At 59.5% G+C, this 18,017-nt stretch overlaps 1 protein-coding gene across 1 annotated transcript; it reads right to left on the bottom strand.

The window, feature by feature from the left end:
• Positions 1–909: 909 nt before the first annotated feature.
• On the bottom strand, positions 910–16,687 carry URB2 (URB2 ribosome biogenesis homolog). Its single transcript, XM_078871707.1, is given in 17 exon segments — positions 910–1,709; positions 2,084–2,229; positions 3,283–3,379; positions 4,127–4,297; positions 4,299–4,487; positions 4,868–4,978; positions 5,120–5,280; positions 5,813–8,372; positions 8,474–8,703; positions 9,826–10,114; positions 10,565–10,781; positions 10,982–11,166; positions 12,174–12,494; positions 13,078–13,245; positions 14,687–14,843; positions 15,210–15,316; positions 16,622–16,687. Coding segments are annotated over 17 exon segments (5,385 nt in total). The 3' UTR covers positions 910–1,499.
• Positions 16,688–18,017: the final 1,330 nt, after the last annotated feature.

The following is an 18,017-nucleotide window of genomic DNA, read 5'->3' as shown; positions in this document are numbered from 1 at the left end:
CCGTGGTGCCCTTATAAAACTCAACGTTTAACCTACTCACGCCGGCTTGTGCCTGCCCTCAGTCGGCCATATTTGCGGAATACACCACGCCGCCGTTGACCCTGGCCATTGACCGAGCAACCCAACGTTCCTACCAGCTCCCTCCGCAGGAATGTGTTCGCATCGATGTTTAGTTTGTCCCCCCCCCCCCGCACGCACCGATTAACGCGGTTGGCTACGTACGTACGGTGTGAAAGAAGCTCAACACGCACACACGTTTTGGTTTTGATAGCGGTATGTGGGTGTGATTTCCGCGTGTTGAGCAGCGTCTGCAGGGCATGTCCAGATGTGCGCCACCCGGTGTGGAGAGGATGCAGCTGAAGGGACTTCAGCAGTAGTTCTGAGACAGCCTTCCGGGGTCCGCTCGGTGACCTCACTCCACCGGCCTCGGGATCTCCAAACGGAAACGTCGTGAACGTCATCATCGTCAACATCGTCGTCGTCAACGTTGGTGTCAACGTCATCAACGTCGAAATCAACGTCATCAATGTCGTCATCAATGTCGTCAGTCAACGTCATCAACGTTGTCAACGTCGTCAACGTCGTCATCATCATCGTCGCATGACGGGGGGGGGGGCACCAACGATTGCACGACTTCGGTACGATCGCGGAATCGAGACGTTTTTTATTTGAACCCTCCAACGCACCTAACACACACACACACCACTCAACCGGCGCGAGGACCGAGCGGTGCCACAGCCACCGTTTGCCTCCCTCTTGCGCTCTCGCGAGCCGCGCCGCCGTCGAGCCAAGCCGGGACATGGCGGGCCCGCAGGCCCACGACGCTCTTCCGCCTTCGCAGGCGACGAGAGCACGTCCCGAGCCACCACACCCCTCGCCCTGCTTGACCCCCCCCCCCCCCCGGCCAGAACGAAATTTAAATGTGTGCTGGGGCCACCGTGCCGCAGTTTTGGTTCCGAGATGTTCCCACATCTAAAAAAGTAAAATCTCCACAGAGTTACGAGGTCGATTCGCACCTCGGGTTGTTATGTTTTTTTCCCACAAGGCTGCGTGCGGGGGGGGGGGGTGACCAAGTGAAGAAACCGCGGCAAAGTTGGACGTTCATCGCAACGACGCCGTGTCAATCTAGCTCGGGTCAGCAAGACGAGCGGATGTTTCTCTCATGCCGCCATGGGAGCCGCCACACGGTGCAAAGCTTTGCACACTTTTACTTTTGTGTTGAGTTTGTTGTCCCTTTCCCGCACCTCCGATTAGCACGCTTGGCTACAAACGGTGCCCAAGAAGCTCGACACACATACAGGCGGACAAAGTGTGGTGTGCGCGCACGTTGCATTCGCGCTGTCGCACATCGGAATGGCCAGACACATTCCCGCACCTCCGATTAGCACGGCTGGCCACGTACACACACGCGCAACGTACAAAGCGGTACGCGCGTTTTCGCACTGCCACGTCTTGCAGCGGCCGGACACGTTCGCCAGCTCGCCTCTCCTCGGCCCCGCTCATTCTTCGTCGGGCTCGAGTGCGAGGGCCCGCGGCGACAGGTATTTATGGTGCTTGTGGTGGTCGGCCTGCAGCTGGCGGAAGAGCTCGCGCAGGCCGTGCGAGGGCAGCGTGGCCGCCACCATGCGCGCGTCCTGCTCGCGGCACAGGTCCAGCACGGCGTAGGCGCCCTCCGCCAGCGGGCGCCGCACCTCCGCGCGCAGGCTCGCCTGCGGTGGCAGCGACGGCGGTGGCAGGAGGAGGAGGAGAAGGCATTAGATGGGGAGCAGCGGCGGCAGCAAATGCAGCGGAGGAAGACGCGGCGGGAGCAGATGCGGCAGGAGCCGATGCAGCAGTAGATGCGGGAGAAGTAGATGCGGGAGGAGTAGATGAAGCAGTAGTAGACAGAGGAGTAGACGCAGCAGCAGGAGTACATGCAGCAGGAGCAGCAGATGAAGCATGAGTAGATGCAGCAGTAGAAGGAGGCATCAGACATAGCAACAGCAAGCTGAGAATTACTCGCCTGCGTGGCATGGGCAAATCAATGAATTCGTTTTTCTTTCTTTATCTATAAGCATAACGACCTGGGTAACGTCTCGCTCACCTTCTGCAGCTCCTGCACAAACTGCGCCGCCATGAAGCCCGCGAGAGCCGGGAACTCCTGGACGCGTGCCGCGACCTGTACGTACAAGCGCTCGGCCGTCTGGGCACAGCTTGCCGCCAGCTCGGCCGCTTCACCGCCACCCGTGCCTGACGCAGAGACAGAGAAGGCGTCCAAACCCACAGGGCCTCGAAACCCACACGGGGCCACGAATCTAACAGGGCCTTAAAACTCACAGGGCCTTAAAACTCACAGGGCCTCAATACTCACAGGGCCTCAAAACTCACAGGGCCTTAAAACTCACAGGGCCTTAAAACTCACAGGGCCTCAATACTCACAGGGCCTCAAAACTCACAGGGCCTTAAAACTCACAGGGCCTCAAAACTCACAGGGCCTCAAAACTCACAGGGCCTCGAAACCCACAGGGCCTCAAATCTAACAGGGCCTCAAAACTCACAGGGCCTCAAAACTCACAGGGCCTCAAAACTCACAGGGCCTCAAAACTCACAGGGCCTCGAAACCCACAGGGCCTCAAATCTAACAGGGCCTCAAAACTCACAGGGCCTCAAAACCCACAGGGCCTCGAAACCCACAGGGCCACGAATCTAACAGGGCCTCAAAACCCACAGGGCCTCAAAACTCACAGGGCCTCAAAACTCACAGGGCTTCCACCGTTACAGGGCCTCAAAACCCACAGGGCTTCGACTCTCACATGGCCTCAAAACCCACAGGGCTTCGACTCTCACATGGCCTCAAAACTCACAGGGCCTCTGAACCCACAGGGCCTCAGAACCCACAAGGCCTCGAGTCTCACCGGGCCTTGAAACCCACAGGCCTCACAGAGCGCATGGGAGTGTTACTACCCAAGGCATGACACTAAAGTACGCCTCCTATTCTCGTCCCTCTCAGTAATGTTCCATTGAACTTATGAGATTTTAGAGACTTATTTACATCCTTTTCTATAGCCCTGCACCAACGTGAAAACCGGGCCATCATGGTACAAAGGTGCATGACCGTCCCCTAATGTAACCATTGTAACAAACAAACAAAAATGTAAAATATATTGTTTGGCAATTATGGCGGTGGTCCCACGACGTGGGACAACACTGGTGGCTTAAAAGCGTCACGGCGTTGGCGAGGATAGCCACGACACCGCCCCCCCCCCCCAAAGAGAAGACGGTCGGACGCAGCGGCGTGGTTACCCTTGTCGCCGTCTCCCCGGAGCCGTCCCTCGTGCATGGCGGAGCGCACGAGTTTGTGGAAGCAGCCGAGGAAGGCGGGGGCCGCTCTCAGCATCACCTGACGGGCGCGGGAGGGTCGGAGTAGGGAGGGAATTTTTTTTATTTTTGTTAACGGGCAATACATCACAGGTGGGGCGACGATGAGTTTAGTGCGGCGTAAGTGCGGTGTCACCTCCCCCCCTTTGTCATAATGGCCTCTCCATGTCTTTATACGCGAGGATCGTGTTGCACGACAGAGGCACAGGGGCCCCGTGTGTGTACGCGAGTTGACGAGTCTGAGTGTCACTCGTTGTTGGAATGCCCCCGGACAAATTGCAACCATCCCCACCATCATAACCACTACCACCATAACCACTACCACCATAACCACTACCACCATAACCATCCCCACCACCACCACTACCACCATACCCACTATAACCATCACCATCACCACCACCACCACCACCATAACCACCACCACCATAACCACTACCATCATAACCACCACCACCATGACCACTAAAACCATAACCACCACCATAACCACCACCACGATAACCACTACCACCATCACCATCCCCACCACCACCACTACCACCAAAACCACTATAACAATAACCACCACCATCACCATAACCACCACCACCATAACCACTATAACCATCACCATCACCGCCATAACCACCACAACCATCACCATCCCCACCATCACCATCCCCACCACTACCACCATAACCACTACCACCACCATCATAAGCACTACCAAAATAACGATCACTGTCACCACTACCACCACCACCACAGCCACCGCCACCGCCCTCACCTGCGGGTGCATCTGCATGATGGCGAAGAGCAGCTCGTGGCAGGCGTGGAACATCTCGTGGTGGCGCGCGGGCGTCAGCCGCTCCAGCGGCGCCGCCAGCACGGCCTGCATGGCCAGGGCGGCCGGCCCGTGGGGGCCCACTGGACGCGGCCCGTGGGCCCCTCCCCGCGGGGGGGGGGCCGCTCTCGATCGGCGTCTCCTCCTCCTCCTCCGCCGTCGTCGTCGCCGTCGTCATCGCCGTCGTCGCCGCGACGTCCCAGTGGCCCCCGCGCGCGAGCAGCGTCGCGGCGCAGTCGAGCGCGGCGAGCACCGGCGCGTGGGCCTCGCCCGCCAGCCAGCGCGGAGCCTCCCGCGTCACCGTCTGCCGAGAGGAGGCAATGAAGGCGCAGCCCCTGCAACTGCCGGCTCGCGCAGCTGCTGCTGGCGATGCGTTTACGTCCTTAAGGTGCCTCCCACCCCCCCAATCATTTCCCATTATTCTTATGGGGAAAATTCCCCGCTGGGCGTCGTTCCGGTCCCTGACGTATATCGGGGACCCCCTGTACATGTTCCCTCGTGTCTCAACTAAAAAGGTAAATGTGCAAACGCTGATATTTCGAGGGAACTCTGGAGGGTAAATTGGCCTCCTCCTCCATGCTGGCCACCAGCCGTCTCTGAAGACGAGGGTGGCGACCCAAGCTTGGCCCCGCCACACGTGAGCCGCCGGTCGACTCGTCGCCGCCACCGGGGTGCGGTGCTCACCACGATGGCGGAGAGGAAGCGGGGGGCGGCCCGCCAGAAGGCGTCGCAGGGCCCCCCCTCGAGGTCAGCGAGCGCGAGCAGCTGGCAGAGACGCAGCGCGGAGACGGCCTCCTGCACGGGGACGGGAGTGGGAAACCGGTGAAGGTAAGAGGCCCGACAAACCCACTTCTTCAGAGCCGCTATTTGCGTTTTAGTTTGTCGTCCCGCACCTCGGATTAGCGCGGTTGGTCGCGTGCGTGCGGGCGTCGCTACCTGCGTGCGAGCGCCCTGCAGCCGCTGAGCGGAGAGCGCGCCGAGGAGTTCGAGCAGTAGCACCCGGAGCCGCTCCGCACCGCACGCCGCCGCCAGTGGAGCGCCCAGCGCCGACAGCTGGGGCCGCAGCGCCGAGAACTCCTCCCGCGTCACGCCGGGGGCTGCCATGGTTCGCGGGGGGGGGGGGCACGGCGAGGGGGGGCATGGGCAGCGGGGGGGGGGGGGCGCAGAGGGGACACACAGACGGGTGGGAAACTATATTAGGCGAGTAACAATGCATCGACTTCCCAGATTGATTATCAGTGGTTAAGCTCACATTGCACTGCATTGTAGGTTCATTTCAATGTTTATGCAACTAGAATATTCATCGCGCTACGACGGTGAACAAACTGTACGATACAAACGGGATCGGGATGTAAAACTAAAACACAAGTGACCGATTCACCCAACATCGGCGGCGAGTGAAACGCGACCTCGCGGTGACCCCATGGTGACCCCGCAGTGACCTCAGTCGCGCCACCGCCCCCCCCTCACCCCGACTCTCTCCCCTTCCCCAATCCACCCGCACGGCACGGCCAAACAAACCCCACGACGGACAGGGCACGGGGGGAAGGAGGCTGTGATCCAACAGTCGACTTGCGGATGGGACCGCGAACCGTCTAGGCCCGACCCCTCCCCGGACCGGCGCCTCACCGGCCAGCAGGTCAGCGAGTGCCGAGAAGAGCGCCGGCGCCGTCGTCTCCGCCACTCCGCCCCCCCGCTCCCCAGCAGCCCCCCGCAGCAGGAGCCGCAGGAACCCGGCGTGGGAGGCGACGCGGCGCCGGGCGTCCTCACCGCCCTCGTACGAGCGGAGGCGGCGCGCGACGCGCTCGAAGACGCGTGCGTACACCGCGCCGTGCCGCAACCCCTCCGTCGCGGCGCCGCCCGGCGCCTGCAACTCGGCCTCCAGCAGCACGGCGGCCGGGACCACGAGCAGCTCCAGCTTCTCGTCGGCGGCGTTGACGCCGACGGAGTCGTCGGCGTCGAGGAGGCCCCCCACCGCGGCGGCCGCGGCGGCCGTCACGGCGTCGAGCTCCGTGGTGTACGAGCGGCGCCTCGCCGCCGCAGAGTCGGCCAGCGCCGCCTGCAAGAACGCCGTCGCCATCTCCAGCAGCGTGGAGGACGGCGCGGCGACGGCGGAGCGCCGGCGCCGCTTGACGCTCGGCGTCGCTGCGCGGCACCACCCGGCGCCATCGGCCTGCGCCAGCAGGAACTCGGAGAACGCCCGCACGGCGAGCGGAGCGCCGCGGCGGCCGCGGGGCTGGGCGGCGATGGCGAGCAGCGCAGCGCGGAACAGCCCCCGCACGGCGCGCCGGTGCTCCATCTCGGCCGCCGCTCCGAAGGAGGCGGCGCACGCGCCAGCGCGCAGCAGCGGCCGCGCGAGCGCCTCCAGCGTCTCGGCAGGACTCACGGCGCGGGGCGCGCCCGCCGCGCCCGCCGCGCCCGTCCCCCCGCGCTGCAGCGCCGCCAACAGGCGGCAGCAGCGGGTGAGCAGGCGCAGCGAGGCCTCGTCCGCGGGCGCCACGCTCGAGACGACGGCGAAGAGCGCGAGGAAGCAGCGCGCGGCGGTCCCCGGCGGCGCCGCGTCCAGGCGCTGCGCCGCCAGCGCGTCGAGCACGCGCTCAAGCGCGGCCAGGCGGGCGGGCGGGAGCCGGGGCGGCTCGGCGCCGGCGGCTGCCCTGCCCAACATGCCCCGCGCCACCTCGTCCAGCAGCGCCCAGGTGGCGGCGCGCGCCGGCGGCGCGTCCTCCGCGTCGACGTCTCCGTCGTCCCGGTGAGGCCTCACGTAGGCCGCCTTCCGCGCGGCCGCGCTCGCCTCCGCGGCCCAGGGTAGGTCCCGGCGGGCGAGGGCCGGCAGCAGCGACGACGGCGGCGCCCCCTCCCGCCCGGCGCCGTCGTCGTCGCCGGCGCCCAGGGCCTCGGCCGCTCGGGCCACGAGCGCGGTCACCACGGCGGCCTGCACGGCGCCCAGCTCGGGCAGCAGCGGCCCGCGGAGCAGGGCCCACGCCAGCGCCCGCGGCGTCGCCCCCCCGGCATCGCCCGCTCCCTCGTCGTCCGGAGAGGCGAGCGCGGCGTCCGTGACGGCGTCGGCGACGGCCTGCACGTCGCCGGGCACCAGGTGGGGCAGCAGCAGCGGGAGGTGGCCGAGCACGAGGCGCCAGTGCGCGGCGGCGCGCGACGCCTCGTCCACCGAGGCCAACTCTCCGTCCCACGGCGCCTGCCGCGCGCCGTCCGCCCACGGCGCCAGCCGCACGGCGAGATGGGCGGCGCGCCGCAGGCCGCGGGCGTAGCCGCGAGAATCGGCGACGGCGCGCCGCAGCGACAGCGCGCGCACCTTCTGCACGCTCAGCGTCGCCAGCAGAAACCGCGCCCGGCCGCTCGCGCCGTCGCCGCCGCCGCTTCGGCGCAGAGGCCTGGTGAGCTCGCGCCAAACCCGCGCCGGCACGGCGGGCGCCAGGCAGCGGAAGTCGTACGTGCCCACCGATGCGTCGGCGGCAAAACCGCCGTCGTCGCCGCCGTCGTCTCCGCCGTCGTTTACGGTTTCGGCGCCGCCCCCCGCGACGGCACCGGCGGCGGCGTCCCTGCCGGGCGACCGGTACCGGGGGCAGTTGAGTTGGAAGCAGAGGTCGAGCTCGGCCCACGTGTGCGCCAGCGTCAGGGCGGCCTCGAGGGCGGGCGCCGTCTCCGCCCCGGCGCCGCCCTCCGCGCGGCACAGCAGGAGCAGCGGGGCGAGCGCCTCGCGCAGCGTCGCCTCCATGAGCCGCGTGGCCCGCGCCACGGCCGGCGCCGGCCACGAGGCGTCCGGCGAGCGCGCCCGGAAGAGCACGGCGTGGAGGAGCAGCGCCACCGACGGCAGCGGCCGGGCCCAGCGGGGGCCCCCCCGCTCCGGGGCGCCGGGGGGCGGCAGCCTGGAGCGGACGGCCTCCAGCGCCAGTTCCCACACGTCGGCCGCCTGCCCCGCGGGGAGCTCGGCGAGGCACTCCGACAGCTTGTCCCCCAAAGCGGTGCCGACCAGGCGCGACGAGGAGCCGCGCGGGCTCCCGTCGTCGTCGTCGTCGTCGCGACACAGCGAGGAGAAGGCGGCCCCCAGCGGCTTTGCGAGCTGGCGCAGCTTGGCGTAGGTGGCGAGCAGCACGCACAGCAGGGCGTCGCGGGCCTTGCGTCCGCGCGGCTCTGGCGGCTCGGGGCCGAGCCACGCGATGGACACCAACGCCTTGGGGACGGGAGAAGACGGGGGGTCAGAGCCGCAGATACCCCCCTCCCCCCACCTCCGCGTTCGGAGGGCGCGAGATGCAACTTTGTCACGGCGATCACCTGCAGGTGGGGCTCCAGGATGAGGTGGTTGAGGCCCAGCAGCGAGCGCAGGCAGCGGTGCCACGCGGGCAGCGCCGAGCTGGGGCGCGCCAGCAGCGCCGCCGCCAGGCGCTCGTAAAACGCGAACTGGAGCGCGCCGTGCTGGATGCGGTCGACGGCGACGTTGTAGACGTCCGCCGCGGCGACGGCGCTCAGCAGCTGGTCCAGCGCCAGCAGGGTGTGACGGGAGCCTTCACGGGGTGCGGGGGGGGGGGTGGGAGAGAGGGAGGCGTCAAGAACGGTCGGGTCGATTACGTTCCGCGTTGAAGCCAATCGATTTACTATTTCTAGGCAAAACACATACGGGGACACCCTCCACTTACGAACGAGTTAGGTTCCAGAGGTTCTGTTAGAAGTAAATTTGTTCATAAGTCCAACTTTACTCCTGTAGATTCAAAACATGTTGTACGGCGTGTACACTAACGGCTTTAAAAGTTGTACAATCTCCCGTTCTGCAGATGTAGATGCCACCACCGCCATCTATTGCGCGGCGGTTTAACTTACGACTCTCGGTCCCAACATACGGACCAGGTTTGTTCGCATCTCTGAAAGTTCGTACGTCAAATGTTCACAAGTAAGAGTCCCTGTGTAGCGTAACTGTACGAGAGAGCCGGAAAAATAACGCAACGCAAACGCGGTGACAGAGAAAGACACGAAGGATCGACCCTTGGACCAAATCGCGACCCCGCTCCGTGCGCCGTCCACGTTGCGCTCGCTGCAGCGCTGGCGAACGGTTAACGCGCCTGGACGGTGAACGGGTCCGCTCGTGCTTTCGCTCCTCCTTGACTCAGTGCCCACATCTCGGCTAGTAAACGGGTTACCTTTAAGCCAGATCACTCGCCGACACACTTCCTACTCCTCACCGCCCACTCGATTTAAGTTCGCAATAAGTACACTTTCACCGCCTACTGTAACGTACGTTTTGCATTGTTTCTGGACGGCCAATCCTCCCACCAACTAACCTCGCCAACGTGACGACACGGCTGTATTGCCCATCACAACACTTCTCTATTCTTGCGGCTCAGCACGCCACGAAGTTCCCCGCCGGTGGCTAGGAGATGATGTTAACTACCTCGCCGGGTACACAGGAGGTCGTGGATTCGATCCCGACCATGACGCCTGCTGGATATTTGGAGTGTGCGTGTCTCTCCCTCTCATCATCATCACGGTGGCTAGGAGATGTTAACTACCTCGTCTGGAATACAGCAGGCCATGGGTTCGATCCCGACCCTGACGCCTGCTGTTTATTTGGAGTTGACATCTTCGCTCTCCCCAAAAACAACAAAAACCACCAAATCGCTGGTGCCTCTCACCCAACGCGTCGATGTTCGACGCGGCGCCCGTCCCCTCCGCCTCCTCTTCCCCCGCCACCGCGGCGGCGGCGGCGTCACCCGGCTCCACGCCAAACGCCGCCACCATCCGGCGCAACGCTCGGAAGCACAGAATGGCAGCCGAGTCCGACGAACCACCGTACGCCTCCAGCAGCTGTCGGTAGAGCAAGGGGACGGCTCCGCACGGCACGGGATCGACGTCGTCGGCCGCCGAGGCTCCGTCCCAGCCCGCCACGTCCGGCGAGCTCACCACGTCCAGGATCGTCCGCAGCTGGGAAAAAAACCCCGACGGGAAGAGAGCGGGAGGGATGGGCAGGGATGGGCAGTGAGGTCGAGAGGTCACAGGTCGGAGGTCGAGAGGTCACAGGTCGGGGGCCGCGAGTCCCAGCCTCCGACGTGGAGCAGGCCCGCGGGACGGTGGCAAACAACGGCGATGACGCGGTTGCGACAGCTTTGCGATTCCTAACGAGTTGTAATTCCCGTGCAATTGTCATCCGAGATGTCGATGCTGTGGTGGGCAGCAGAGGTTGGTGCGGCGATACCCCCAGGGTAGAAAAAGAGTGAGCACCCCTTTGTCTTAAGTCAACCAACGGTGGCCATCCAAACATAACATGCCCATCCCGGCGACGTGGAGGTTCCGGATCGACACAGGGGCTCTCACGCACGCGTACGTACGTACGTACGCCTCCAAGCGTACAGCTGGAGGCGTGTCGGCGCTTACCGGCGCGAGCCCGGAGGACGATTTCCCGGGCGCCTTCCGGTGCTGCTCCTTGCTGCCCCCCGCGGCGTCCGGCCGTGGGGGCAGCAGCTCGTCGCGGTACGAGGGCAGCAGGTCGGCGTGGAAGAGCGCCGCGGCCACGGCGGCCTCCAGACGGGAGCGGATGTCCCGGGCGACCGGGGCCCGGGCGCCAGCGTGGGCCTCCCCGGCCGCGGGGTCGCTGCGGGGACAGATCGTCATCGTCGTCAACTTGTACGTACGTACGTTTAACCTTGTAAGTATTATTGTCGTCTCATTGTTTTGATCACAACTCGACGTAAGCCGCGGCCCACTGGATATTCCCACAAAAGCGAGATTGACATCTCATGTTATTTATCCGGCGAGGCGAGAGTTGGGGAGGGGTGGGGGCCCGGGTCGTACCGTGGCAAGGTGGGGGGCGGTTCCTGGGCCGCCCCGAGCGCCGCGATGCCGCCCTCCGACAGCAGGAGGTGGCGGAGCACCACGGCGGGGCCCAGCAGCTGCCCCGTGAGCAGGCGGAAGACGCGCTGCGGGTTCACCTGCTGCCTCTGCGTGGCCGCGTACAGTGCCAGCGTCTGTGACAGCACCTGCCCGCGAGGAGGACGGCGAGGGGAGACGCGGTTCTAGGGCGTCGCGTTGCGGGGGGGTCGGCGCACGCGCGGGTACCGTCCGACGGGACGGGGAGAAATAACGTGTTCCGAATTGCGATTCCTTAACGGACGCGCTTTGCATCGACGGCGAGCTGAATAAGTATCGTTAGACCGTCGCTTTGAAAAACAACGCGGAGAAAACTGTTTTGTTATCACGCTGCTGCTGCTGCTGCTGCTGGAAAGCGTTCTGGGTAGCTTCCTTCCCATCTCACCTCCCACCCGTTCGCTCTCGTGTTCGAGAGAAGTTTTAAACTAATAAAGACTAAGATCCACTCTCGCTAAAACATCTAATTTAATTAGATACAGGCTCGAGTGTCCCAACTTGTCTTTTTATTGGTCATTGATTTTTTTTTACCAAGATCAAAGTTCAAAGGCTCTACACGGAGCTCATCAACAAAACCATCCGGTCAGAATGAGCCCCTAGTCGACTCTGTGTGACAGATATTACTCAAAGTAGGTCCCGTGACAGACAGGCTCACTCACAAAGGGACAAATTAATTATCCATATCGTGTAGATAAAAGGTCAAGAGGTCATGATAGCCAATACAATTGATGTCATCACACCTCACCGTCTGCCACATTCCGTAGCTGTTGCCCACACGAGAGAACCGACCCTCCGAGTGTCCGCCCACGTTATCCCACTATCAGGCTTCAGGCCTTTCCCGTGGCCTCAGCGACATCTGGGTGCCACTCCAATGTCCCTCTCGGTCACCTGCCCTCCTTCCATCCAAAAACACCAATCGCAATGCCCTCCCTGCCACGATCTCTTCGGATCTTCCCAAGTTCCTTAACTCCCATCCTGCCGGGAGACTTCCCGACAAAACCCGGCAACGCGCCCAACGCGGCACCCAAGCCTGGGGCAGCAACGGCCAAGGCGACGGTGCGGCAGCCAAGCCTGTCGGGTGCGTGCAGCGAATCCGGCCGCGGTCAAACTCCGGCGAGACCTGGAGAAGCGAAGCGACGGACGGAGAGTCGGACGAGGAGACGGGAGCTGCCCCTCCCCGCCGCGCTCTCTCCTCCCTGGACGCCGCCGCCGGCGCCGGCGGGAGCAGGGAGCGGCACGCCATCGTGAGCAGCGCCCGCAGCAGCCGCGCCAGCAGCTCAAGCTTGGCGGCCAGGATGGTGCGGAGCGGCGGCGTGCGCAGGATGTCTTGGAAACACGCGAGGAGCGTCGCAGGACTCGGGGTCTCCAGCTCCGCACCGCCGGCGCCGGCGCCCTCCGCCGCCCGGAGGCCCGCCAGCTCGCACAGCCGCTCCACCAGCATCTGCGCGGAGCAACTCGGCTCGTTTCGTTCCACCGTTCTCGGACCGGCTCAGATATCGCTCGCCGCCGCCGCCGCCGCTGTCGGTTGCGGCTGGGAATTTAATGAAGGTCGGTGGGGGGGAGGGGGTGGTGGCGGAGGGTGGTCATAGCACAGCCACCCCCAACAGCCGTGCTGTCGATCCGTATGACACATCACATCGGATGATTGTCTCGGAGAGTGTTAAACTACTTGCTGTACTGCCAGCTCCAGTAGCGCTCGACTATCGATTGGAGAGTTGTGAATTCAAATCCCAGTCAGGGGGTTAACCGTTTGCCCAGGGGTTGTAAATAAATCAAAGCAATGCATTGTGGGAATTCAGTAGTGGTCACTGGCAGCGCCCTTGCACAACTGCACTTTAGAAGAGCGGCGAGCTGTTATCCTTTTATTTTCTACTCACATCCTGCGAGGACGTAAAGACAAGCGAAACTTATCGAAGAGTGAAGCTGCATCCGTGGCGAGTCTCTTCACCGAGCGATCTACTCCCCCCACCCCCCCCCCCCCCGTTGTGTCACCGAGAGGGCGAGCGCGGGGGCAGTCAGCTGACCTGCGCGACGGGCGCTCGAAGAGACACGGGCCGGCCCTCGCCCCGCACGCGGGCGCTGCCCAGCACCTCTCCCAGGAAGGCCCAGAGTTGCGTCGCGACGCCGGGGCCCAGCGGCAGCTTGCGCGAGTAGTACGACGACAGCGAGTTGCACGCCCAGTCCAGCAGCAGCTGTCGGTCCGCAACGCCGCCGGAAGAGAGAGCATCGTAAGGGACACGCGCGGTGCATCTCTCCTGACTCACCGTGTCAAGTTCCCCACAGCTTTTGGCCTCCGTGCTAAGCGTGGTGTGGCGAGATGTTAACGGCCTCGTCTGGTACGCAGGTCGTGTGTTCGTGACCCCGACCCTGACGCCTGTATGTTTGGAGTTTGCATGTTTCCCCCGTGGTCGCGTGGAATTTTCTCCGGGTGCTCCGGTTTTATCCCTCCACATTTAGAAACACGCGTTTTGTGTATTTGGCTGCTATAAGTGTCCACGTGGTAAGCCACTCTATTGGGCTATCATTTGTGGCCAGGCCGCTTCTGAAAAATTGTTATATAGCTCAGTGGGCCTTACCTGGTAAAATATAAAAAAAATTGTTCCTAGTTTTAGGCTCAGGAAAGTGCTGCGACAGACAGACCGACTCGCGGATTGGCAAATTAGGTTTCTTAAACTGCAGGCAACACAGCATCGCGATGCTCACATCGCAAAGCCCAGAGGCAGTGTCCAGCTCCGCCACAGGTAACTCTCGATTACCTGTGGAGGGATTATCCGGGTTACGGATTAACCGTGCAACGGATTAACAGTGCTTCGGGAACAATAACATATATTTATATACTGGTTTTAATTAGTCGCTGCTTTTCACTCATTCAGTGCCCACATAACCAAATGTTCCAGCAAGTAAACAGATTATAAAGCGATGAGCGGTAATAAAACAGACAACACATTTACATGAGTTGCTCACTATTCGTGTACTTGATTTATCTGGGCAACCCCTCCTTCCCATTTACGCTACCCAGGGTGTACGAATGTACGCACCATACGTAGCCAACCGTGATATTCAGAGGTGCGAGGGAAGTAAAACAAACTAAACTCAAAAAGCAGTTCGAAAGAAATGTTTCCAATTTAGTTTTAAAAGTGGATAGCTCCAGTGGCTTCCTAATAATCGGAAGAGCGTTCCAGCCGGCCGCAGAAGCGCATCCGAAAGCGCCGCGCGACAGAGGTCGCAACCGGGTACCCGTTACCCGTACCCTACCCGATACCCAGCTACCCGTACCCGGCCGGGTACCCGTTTGCGACCCTGGTGCGGCCGGGTACGGGTACGGGTTAGGCCGTGAGTCACCGGTGAGCAACCGTTTGTCACTCATTTCGGGTAGGGTACGGGTAGCGTACGGGTACCCGTACCCGGCCAAAAGCTGCCGGCGCTGCGAGGACGACCGGAGTTTGCACGATGGTTTATTGCGCGATGGGTGGACCGACCATCGCTAGAGTCCACTCTTTTACACATCCTCGACTATTTCCTCCACCTGTGTGCCTCCCCCTTGCATCCCGTGGCACCTCTCCGCGCGTGCTCTCCTCCTCCTGCCGACCCCCCCCCCCCCAATCCGTCTCCGACTCTACGATCCTCCGGTACCTGTTCCTTGTTGGGCAGGAGGCAGCGTGGGGAACTCCACGCGGCGCGGGCCAGCTTCAGTTTCTCGGGCCACGGCGTGCGGCTGCCCTTGAGCGTGGCCGGGATGGTCGCGTAAACGCCCGCGCTCGCCATGGCTCGCTCCGCCGCTCCGGGGCTACTGCTCGTAGAGCGACGGCGACGACAACAGCAACAACCACAGCAACAACATCAATAACAATAACAGCAGCAGCAACAACAGCAACAAGAACAGCAACAGCAGCAACAACAGCAGCAATAACAACAACAGCAGCAACAACAGCAACAATAACAACAGCAGCAGCAACAACAGCAACAATAACAACAGCAGCAGCAGCAGCAACAGCAGCAAGAACAGCAACAGCAGAAACAACAGCAACAACAACAGCGCGTTTAGCCGGGGAAGGTGTGGCAAGGCGCGCTTGTGGTTCCGGCAGCTTCTACCTCCTCTCCATTCCCCCGGCACCTGATGTTCAGAACGACGGACTGAGCTTAGCCAGCAACGTACCACGCGCTTAAGAAGACTCCCAACTTGAGGGGTGGTGCCAGGCGGCTCTGAGACGGTTCCAGCACGCGGGTTGGGGGGCCGCGTCTCTGCAGACCCGTAAAGGCGATCTATCCCCAACGCGTGCACGGAGACTTATCTCCCGTTACTCCTGATAATATTAAACAAAATTTAGTTTTTTTCTTCTTGGTTCTTTCGGTAAAGTCACGTAGAAGGAAAATAATAAAAAATAAAACGTAATAAAATGTTTTATTTATTTTTTATTTTATTTGTATTTCCCTTCTACGTGACTTTACCGAAAGAACCAAGAAGATGAATCCCTTATGAATCCCTTATGAATCCCTTACATCGAAAAATTAGTTTACCATCCCGATGGAGACTTTCCCGTTTCCCGTTACAAACACATCATTACGCGTGGCGGCGGAAGACGCGAACGCCGTGGTCACTTTTCAAAGGCGTTTTCGCTCATCGCATCTCTCGTGCGTTCGCCGTTGTGGTCATTCCTCTGCAATACGTTGGAGGCGAAAGGGCCTCCTCCACTAGACGGAGGTCTAGGACCAACTACTCTTTCACGCTGGCCATAACGCCTTTGGAAGGGGAGTCAAGTACCCACAACTTGACCCCCCCCCCCCACACACACACACTGCCGATTCACCCATAAAGAGAACTGCTGGCGGGCTGCGAAATAGAACCGACAAACATATCGCGTGCACGTCCACTGCGCCAACCGTTGCAGCATCCTGAGCTACATCCAATATCGTCACGAATGAAAGGTTAGTGCCGGTTAATAACAGAGAACGGTATCAACATTTGCAAGCGCGGTCTTAAATTTAGGCAACCGGTTTCAAGCGTCGCACATTTCCAGCGTCAAAACCCCTCTCCCGTGGCATACACGTACCGTCGTCCAGTAAAGTATTTTTTTGTTTGTTGTTGTTGCTGCTGCACTTGTAAACTTAAAAAAAAACCCAGAGGCCTACGGCGAGTGAGAGCGAATCACCACGTGGCCACCCACAGCCACGTGCGGAGCTCCCCACGGCACCGGCCTCGCTCCCTTCCGCTTCCGGGTCCGAGTCGGCGGGGGGCGGGGTGCGTTCGCAAACTCCAAGCGGTTCGGAAATAGTTTTAAAAAATTGTCAATTAACGTTAAACGATTAGAATCTGCATATTGATTTATAATCCGATGAGCTACAAAGAATATTTTTTGTTATATTTAAGCAGACGTCCCAATTCAACCGCAGCCACAATAAAGCTGTGTTAGAATGCGGTGTTGTTAACATGCGGTTTATTGAAGCGGCTAAGAGTATGATGAGAGAGATATTTGTTTGAAATGTTTATTTTTTTTTTCTAAAAATGCGCATGGCACCAGTTTTGTAACGCGTTTGTTTAAAGTTGAACGCTGAAGTTTCCCTTTAAACCGCTCCAAGGAGGTCGTCCGTGGACATTGCAGCGACTCCGCCGAGGATGTGCGTGGGCTGGGACATTGCGTCGAGCGATTCGTTTGATGGTTTATTTAATAATATTTTAAAAATACTTTCTTAAAAACACGCTTTAATTAAATTTACTAGTAATGGAAGAACTCCACGACTCCAGGAAGCTTGCCATAACGTAAGGGACCGTGGCCAATTACAGCCAACGTGATTTGAGCGTAGACAATTAGACCCAAGCCGAAACTTAACATGTAAAAAAGAATGTTTAAAATTGTTTTATGATAGAATATAGTATTGTCATCAGTAAGACATAAGTATGCCAAGTTTGCAGTCGATAGCACATTGGGAAGTGGGTTAAAATTGAGTTACAATATTTGAGGATACAACAACAAAGTGAGTTAATAGAAAGCGTGTAAAAAGATTGTTTAAAAATATATATTTAAAATTTTATGATAGAATATAGTATTGTCATCAGTATGACATAAGTATGAGAGCTCGGTGTAAATGCTTACCCCGAGCTCTCATACTCTGATGGTGCATTGTCTTTGAGTTGTGCGCCTTTTGGCGTCATCTGGTCCAACCCATGTGAGACTAGGCTCTAAGGAAAGCTGTCTCGGGTGTGGACCAATCAACTTCAAGGACAGTGCATATATTATCAGAGTTGTGTTTTTTGTTTGTATTATGACTGCAGGTATTGTGGTCTATGCAAACATGACTCCTTGTAAAAAAGGTGTCAGTTTTGTTGCCAGATAAAAGGGTAAAAAAACAATTATATTTTTTACTGGCAAATGAGGTTCCAATGGAGTATATCTCATGTGTGTGTATATATACTATACTTGAACATTGGCACAATAGAGGATTTGCTATCGAGTTGAGAAAACATTGAAAAGTTACCAATATATTTTTGCCATACGTTTTGTTATAAAGGGCTTACGAAACTGACCCGCCCCCGCTGGACATCTGATTCCTCCAGCAGTCTAATGATGCTGGTAATCGTATCAGCTCTTCATTCATTGAAATATAATGGAAAAAAGTAAATATTTGTACTTTTATGGGAGCCAAAAATCGGATACGTTGAGGTTGTTGCATTTCTTGTATGAATAAAGCAAATTGTGACTTAAAACGGAGTTGTTTTATACGTGTTATTTTATTTTGCCCTTGTTTTATAAGTTGTCAATGGGCTCATATTTGCTTAAGCAAATGCTATTGTATGACACTTAAAACCCTCGGTGAATATTGCAGCTGTAAATTCATGAGCTGCATTAGCGGGACATTTATTCCGAATGAATTTAATAAAATTGAAAAAAAAAACACATCACAGGCAAGCGTCGGCTATAGAATATTCAGAGATTATAAACCTCAAAAAATTCAACGGATTGCTTCA

The sequence above is a fragment of the Lampetra fluviatilis genome, chromosome 33 (assembly GCF_964198595.1).
Source record: "Lampetra fluviatilis chromosome 33, kcLamFluv1.1, whole genome shotgun sequence".
Lineage (NCBI taxonomy): Eukaryota > Metazoa > Chordata > Hyperoartia > Petromyzontiformes > Petromyzontidae > Lampetra > Lampetra fluviatilis.
Note: the sequence above shows the minus strand (reverse complement) of the source record. Positions and strands in the feature narration are given on the sequence as shown.